General features: G+C 42.1%; 1 protein-coding gene across 1 annotated transcript; it reads right to left on the bottom strand.

Moving 5' to 3' along the window:
• Positions 1–1,894: 1,894 nt before the first annotated feature.
• On the bottom strand, positions 1,895–2,631 carry LOC119368536 (dehydration-responsive element-binding protein 2C-like). The gene has a single exon (XM_037633771.1). The coding sequence runs from the start codon at positions 2,629–2,631 to the stop codon at positions 2,050–2,052; it is 582 nt and encodes a 193-aa protein (XP_037489668.1). The 3' UTR covers positions 1,895–2,049.
• Positions 2,632–7,589: the final 4,958 nt, after the last annotated feature.

Below are 7,589 nucleotides of genomic sequence, written 5' to 3'. Positions count from 1 at the left end.
GATTCATTAACAAAACCGGCCATTAATAACATAGAAATTATAATGATAATGGCAATGTTTTGTTTAAAATGTATAGGAAGTACTAGCATGCCATTCAGACAAAAAAGAGAAACAAAAACAAATAGTAAACAATATCATCACTTTCTTTTTGTTGTTAAAACACTGCATGTAACAGCAAATATAAATGGCAGAACAATATCAATTAATATAAACACAATGATGATTTGGGAGAGCCGCACAGTGACACATGGGCTACATGCACATGTTACACATGTATATACATATGTACATGTGTAGGACCTCAAAACCAAGAAGTAAAGAAATCATTGTGTGGCACACTTTATATTATATGAAAATATCTCTTATGAATGGATGCATACATACATGCAAAATTGAAGAAAAGAGGACGCACCTTGGGAGAACCTCATGGCAACATGTGGTATACATGCACGTGTTACACATGTATCGTGTGTAGGACCTCGAAACCGACAAGGAAACGCAGTGCTTTATGCATTATATTAGAATATGTCTTGTGGATTAATACATACATACATGCATATAATGCATTATGCATTATCTAAGAATATCTCTTGTGGATGTACATGTGTAGGAACTCAGGATGGAGAAGAAAATAAATTATTAGCAATTAATATGCATCACTCATTGCATTAGGGTGTCTCCAATAGTTGTAAGATAGGTATTGGCAAAATTTGTCACATATAATTTTTTATGATGTGGCATAGAATAAATAGGAAGAGAGAGGAGGGTTGTATATACATGAACCAACAACCCTGATACAAGCTTCAAGGTGAAATGAGAAAAGGAGAAGTTTATACATGCTCTCACCTCCCACTAGTCACACTACAAACACTCTACTGGAGTAGTTTATAATAAATTATTGATGGATGGTATGGCTAATTTTACCAACAAGCTTATCAAGAGACTATTGGAGTCTCCAATAGACTATAAGTATATGTGTTTGTAAATGTATCTATGTCATCAACAAATAAGCTATCATACACCATCCCAATAGGTGTGTCTATGGACACTCCTTATGTAGTTATGTGTAACTATTAAGATATACATTAAATGTGTTTTTTGATACAACTTCTTCAATGGTTTATATTTAAAAGTTGTATCTTGTTTCGTGAAATGAAAAAATATTAGCTTTCCTAGTTTTGCTGCTAAGAACTAAGATATAGCAATACTCTATTTCCTTACCATTATTGGTTTTTGTGCTAAGAACTAAGATATAGTGATACTCTATTTCATCATTAAATATGGTGCCGCGTTAGATTTCTATTGAGATGACGTGTTTTAGACGCAGTGCACCTTGAAGCATTGGGATTGCTTCAAGAAAATGAGATAATAAAAAGAGTAGTCCTATCTCTTTGCATCTTAAAGTTCGTGTCTCATTAAATATGGTGTCATATTGGATTTTTATCTAGGTGGCATGTGTTAGACCGAGCACATGTTAGAGCATTGGGATTGTCCTAAGAAAATAAGATGGTTAATAATTTTGCTATCTCTTTGCATTTTAAAGTTCTTGCAAGGGTTACTGATTCAAGTTCACACAATTTATTCCCATAAGATTATTGGAAATGCCCTTACCTCCATTTGCAAGTGAACATATATGCATACTTGAGAAAGCAGGAGGATGCCTTGGTACATCGACATGTGGGATGCATGCACATGTTACACATGTAGGATCATGTGATATATGTGTGTAATGTACTATGCATGCCAAAATGTACGCTCGATCATTTATGCCAAGATGGGGTGATGCATATTCATCGACCAACAACACAACATTATATCCTTCCAAGATTTATATCGACCAACATATACAACACACACAAAGTAGGAAGAGAGGACCGATGGAGTATATACTTTTCTATTTAATATAACTCCTTTCTTCTTTCTATGTCAACAACGAGATCTGCAGACCGACATGAACTGGGTTGCTGCAGGAAGAAGCGCCTGCAAGCCATGCATGGTATGTTACTCAGATGCGATGGTGGGGCCCCAGATGTTGATCCCTCCTCCGCCTTATTCGTCCATCACCTCCTGAAACCCCTCCAACCCGAAGTCTTTCGCCTTGGGAAGCCCCTCCACATATGCCTCGAAGTCCCCCAACTCTAACGCCCCCGCTGCGTTGTAATAAGACCACTCAATGTCAAATGTGTCCAAGTAGGTGGGGGTTGTCGTTGACGCCGTTGAGATTGAGGAGGGGTAGTATAGTGCGGTGGTGTTGTTAGTATCGGTGCTACGAGCCGGAGGCTGTTGCGCTTGCGCATGAGGGAGAGGAACTGTCGCGGTCATGGGCAAAAGGGGAGGTGCTGCCAGATTGAGGCGTGCACAGTCACCATAGAGCGCCCTTGCCGCAGAGTCGTATGCGCGTGCGGCATCGAGCGCAGTGGCGAAGGTGCCGAGCCAGAGGCGGGCGCCGCGGTTGGGCTCACGGATCTCGGCCACCCACCTCCCCCAGGTGCGCTGGCGGACACCGCGGAAGGGGCATCGCTGGTTTTCTGGCCCTCCCTTGCCCTTCATGCACCCCTTGCGCGATTGCCGGAGTGGGAAGCATCGCTTCCTATTCTGTTGTTGGTTCACCGACGCTGGTGTTTGCTTCATTGTTGATATAACTGTGGCAGATGGATGTCGTCTGACTCTGGTCGAGGAGAGGGTCCATGGACACTTATACTTATAGATGAAGTGATGGCATGGAAGACTGCGGTGAAGTACATACGTGTAGGGATGAAGCAACGTGTGGTGGAGATGACAAGGCATCTGGAGGGGCTGCGCTACCTACCTCGGTCAGCGAGCCGGTCTCTTTGATGGATTTGGATTTGAGTGAGCGTTTACATGTGTTCTCCATGCGTTGAGGTGAAGTGGCACGTGTAGGTGTGTACGCATGCAAGTGTCGCGCCTCTGCAACTCACACCTGGTTTCCATGTGTTGCATACATATGGCATGGCTCGCTGGCTGGCACAACACATCGTGCACATACCAGTCTCTTTGGACATTTCATTCATGGCGCTAGCAGGAGTAATAGCATAAACCTACCATAAGTAGAGCAAGGGTTCCGAAAAACTACCGCTTTTTGAAAACTTCCTAATACCTATCACTTTTTGGTTGGCTATGTCAAAAAACTATCATGTTGCATTGATGAGTGTGTTAGCTAATTTTAATCACGATTATGGCAGAACGGGTCTACCCGTCAGTTCTGAAGTGGCATAAAAGTCAACACCATTAGTTTTGGCCATTGACGGGTTATGACAGGTGGGGCCCAAATGTTTTTTAAAGTAATTAGGTCCTTGCAAAAAAGCAGTTGGGTCCCTGAATCTTTCATAGAAAGCAATCAAGTCTCTGCCAAGAAAATAATAAAGAAATCGCGTCTGATTGGTCCACCGCCGGTGCTGCTCCTTGTAGCCATGCGTCGTTGCTACTATAGCTTGTAAACGTGCGCTGCTACTGCGGCTCCTTGACCGTGCGCTGCTGCTGCTGCTCCTTGCAGCCGTGTGCTTCCATTGCTGCTCCTTGCAGCCGTGCGTCGTGACTGCTGCTCCTTGCCCGTCGTGCGCTATTGCTGTTGCTCCTGCATGCCGTGCGCCGTGCACTTCTGGTGCTCCTCCTTGTCGTCGTGTGCTTCCGCTACTCCTGCATGCCGTGCGCTGTGGCTTCTGGCTCTTGCCCGTGGGCGCTGTCGCTACCGCTCCTTTCACGTAGTGTGCTGCTGCTTCTATACGCCGTGCACCGTTGTTGCTTCTCCTTGTCAGTGATTGTCCGTCGGCCCTGTCTAGTAGTGATACATCTCCATCGTATCTACTTTTCCAAACATTTTTGCTTTTGTTTTAAACTCTAATTTGCATGATTTGAATGAAACTAACCTGGCCTGATGCTATTTTCATCAGAACTGCCATGGTGTTGTTTTTGTGCAGAAATATAAGTTCTCGGAATCAGATGAAACTTTGCGGATTTTTTTATTGAATAAATAAAAAATACTGGAATGAAAATCTACAGGAGGGGACCCACCTAGCGCCCACAAGGCAATAGGGCATGCCTACCCCCTCCCAGGGCGGGCCATGATGCCTTGTGGGGCCTAGGAGGCTCCGCCTGACCTAATTCCAAGGCTATAAGTTCCATCTTCCAGAGAAAAAATAAGAGAAGAATTTTCATCGTGTTTTATGATATGGAGCAGCAACCACCTCCTGTTCTTCATCGGGTGGGCTGTTCTGGAGTCCGTTCGGGCTCCGGAGAGGGGGGTTCTTCACCGTCATCACTATCAACCCTTCTTCATCAATAATTCCCTGATGCTCACCACCGGGAGTGAGTAATTCCTTCGTAGGCTTGCTGGACGATGATGGAGTTGGATGAGATTTGTTATGTAATTGAGTCAATTTGTTAGGGATTGACCCCTAGTATCCACTATGTTCTGAGATTGATGTTGCTATGACTTTGATATGCTTAATGCTTCTCACTAGGGCCCAAGTGCCATGATTTCAGATCTGAACCCTCTATGTTATCATCAAAATATTTGAGTTCTTGATCCTATCTACTAGTTGTATGCACTTGTTATTGTTTCGATCCATAGACCCCAAGGTGACACTAATTGGGATACACTACGGGGTTGACTGTAATTTGAGGAGTTCATGCATTCACCGTGTGTTAATGATTTGTTCCGGTTCTATATTAAAAGGAGGCCTTAACATCCCTTAGATTTCCTTATGGACCCCTCTACCATGGGAGGGTTGGACAAAACATGTCATGCAAGTTCTTATTATAAGCATGTATGACTATATACGGAATACATGCCTACATTGAATTGATGAATTGGAGCTATTGTGTATCACTCTAGGTTGTCACTGTTACGTGATGAATGTCATCCACACAAATATCCATCACAAATCAAATGCCTACGCTTTTGTTATATTGTCTTTGCTAAGTTGTTGTTGTTACAATTACCACAAAACTTCTACTTTCACTATTACTGTTACTATTGTTATTGTTATCGCTACTATCAAACTATCATACTACCGTGTGATTGCTTGCATCTGCATTGGTAATTCCCCGAAGAGGAAGGATAATGCAGCACAACAAAGATAAGTATTTCCCTTAGTTATGAAACCAAGGTTATCAAACCAGTAGGAGAACCAAGAAACACTATGTAAACAATACCTGCACATAAACAACAAAAACTTGCTCCCAACGCGTAAGCGGGGTTGGCAATCCCTCCTCGTTATTGAGATTGATTAAATTGTATGAGATCTAGTAAATAGATCTAATTAAAACACAAAATACAATAAATAAAGAAAAAGGGTAGCAAGATATTTATGGTTTTAATATAATAGGAAATAGACACGGGGCCCATAGATTTCACTAGAGGCTTCTCTCGAGAAAATAGCATACAGTGGGTAGACAAATTACTATAGGGCAATTGATAAAAGGCAAGTAATTATGACGATGTCCCAGACAATGATCATGTATATATGCATCATGTCCAAGATTAGTAGACCGAGTCCTTCCTGCATCTACTACTATTACTCCACACATCGACCGCTATCCATCATGCATTTACTGTATTAAGTTCATGGAAAAATGAGTGATGCAATGACATGATGTAGACAAGATCTATTCATGTAGGAATAGACCCAATCTTGTTATCCTTCATAGCAATGATACATGCGTGTCATGTCTTTTTCTGTCACTGAGATTGAGCACCGCAAAATCGAACCCATCACAAAGCACCTCTTCCCATGGCAAGAAAAATCAATCTAGGTTGCCAAACCAAACCGAAGTTTCGGAGAATAAATACGAGGCTATAAAGATCATGCATAAAAGAGTTCGACAAAGACTGAAATAATATTCATGGATAGATCTGATCATAAACTCATAATTCATCTGATCCCAACAAACACACTGCAAAAAGTCATTACATCAAATAGACCTCCAAGAACATCGAGGAGAACATTGTATTGAAGATCAAAAACTAAGCCATCTAGCTACTACCTACGGAGCCATAGGTCTATGGCAAACTACTCACGCATCATTAGAGGGGCAAGGGTTATGATGAAGAACACCTCCGTGATCGTTGCCCCCTCTGGCATAGTGCCGAAAAAGGCCTCTAGATTGGACCTCGTGGTTTTGGAACTTCCGGTGGCTGGAATTGTGTTTCGTCGGCTCCCCTAGGGTTTTTGGGATTTTAGAGTATTTATAGAAGCAGAGGTCAGTGGAGGGGGTGCATGTGGGATCCACTACCCACCAGGGCGCGCCTGGGGGGCCCTGGCGCGCCCTGGTTCCTACTGGGCCCCACATGCCCACTCTGGTGCACTTCTTCAGCCTCCTGGGTGTCTTTTGGGCAGAAAAAATTCTCCAAAAAATTTCATGGCATTTGGACTCCGTTTGGTATTGATATTCTGCAAAGTAAAAAATAAGCACCAAACAACAACTGGCACTGGGCACTATGGCAATAGGTTAGTCCCTAAAAATGATATAAAGTTGCTAGTAAATGAGTATAAAACATCCAAGATGTATACTTTAATAGCATGGTACAATAACAAATTATAGATACGTTGGCGATGTATGATCATCCCCGAGCTTAGTTCCTGCTCGTCCTCGAGTAGGTAAATCATAAAACCAGAATTCTTGATGTGGAATGGTACCCATCATATTCCTCACATATTATTTTCTTTTGTAGCATGGCAATTTGGACTTACATGATTCAAATGAATAGTCTATAATTTGACATTAAGATCTCAATACTCAAGCATATAACCAAGCAACCATGTCTTTCAAAATATCAACACTAAAGAAAGCTATCCCTAGCCCATTATGCTCAAGCATTGATCCATTCATGACACAAGCTCAATTATTAGCTACATCCAATGCACAAGTATGATAATAGTGTTCCCTAATTGGTGCTTTATAGGAGAAGATGGAGACTCCATAAAAATAAAAATTTCATAAAAGTAAATAGATAGGCCCTTCGTAGAGGGAATCAGAGATTTGTAGAGGTGCAAGAGCTCAAAGCTTAAATTGAGAGATTAAAATTGTTTTGAGAGGCATGATTTTCCTGTCAATGAAAACGATTGAGAATTCCCAGTGTCTTCCTTGCTAGGTAAATCATAGGCGGTTCCCAAACATAAAATAATGTTTATTCCTTTTTCCACCATTCTTTCACAATCCATGGCTAACCGTATACACGGGTGCCTTCCATGCCAACACTTTCCAAGTAATTTATGATTTGACAACAAAAAATATATTTCTTTTTCATTTCGGGATTGGGCATCCCAATTCACTACAAAAAAAAGACACATCCGTGACATTTTGGGCCGAATGAATTTTTTTTTCTGTCATACATATGACACTTCTATGACGATAATGTGACAAAACCTGATATCATCATAGATATGGTGGGCTCCTACTTCTATGACAAAAAATCATGACAGAAAATGGGCTTTTCGTCCTGGGCAGGCCTGAGACGCAGCTGCATGACATTCTTTGGGCCGTCCATGAAGGAAAAAACCGTGGTAGAAGCGAGGGGGAGGAAAATTTCGGGGAGTTCCTGGTCACGGTGGAAGGTCGGGGGCCGA

The sequence above is a fragment of the Triticum dicoccoides genome, chromosome 2B (assembly GCF_002162155.2).
Source record: "Triticum dicoccoides isolate Atlit2015 ecotype Zavitan chromosome 2B, WEW_v2.0, whole genome shotgun sequence".
In the NCBI taxonomy this organism is placed as follows: domain Eukaryota; kingdom Viridiplantae; phylum Streptophyta; class Magnoliopsida; order Poales; family Poaceae; genus Triticum; species Triticum dicoccoides.
Note: the sequence above shows the minus strand (reverse complement) of the source record. Positions and strands in the feature narration are given on the sequence as shown.

Bases quoted from the DNA above. Each gene is read 5' to 3' on its own strand.
- LOC119368536 (XM_037633771.1), bottom strand. From the start codon at position 2,631: ATGAAGCAAACACCAGCGTCGGTGAACCAACAACAGAATAGGAAGCGA.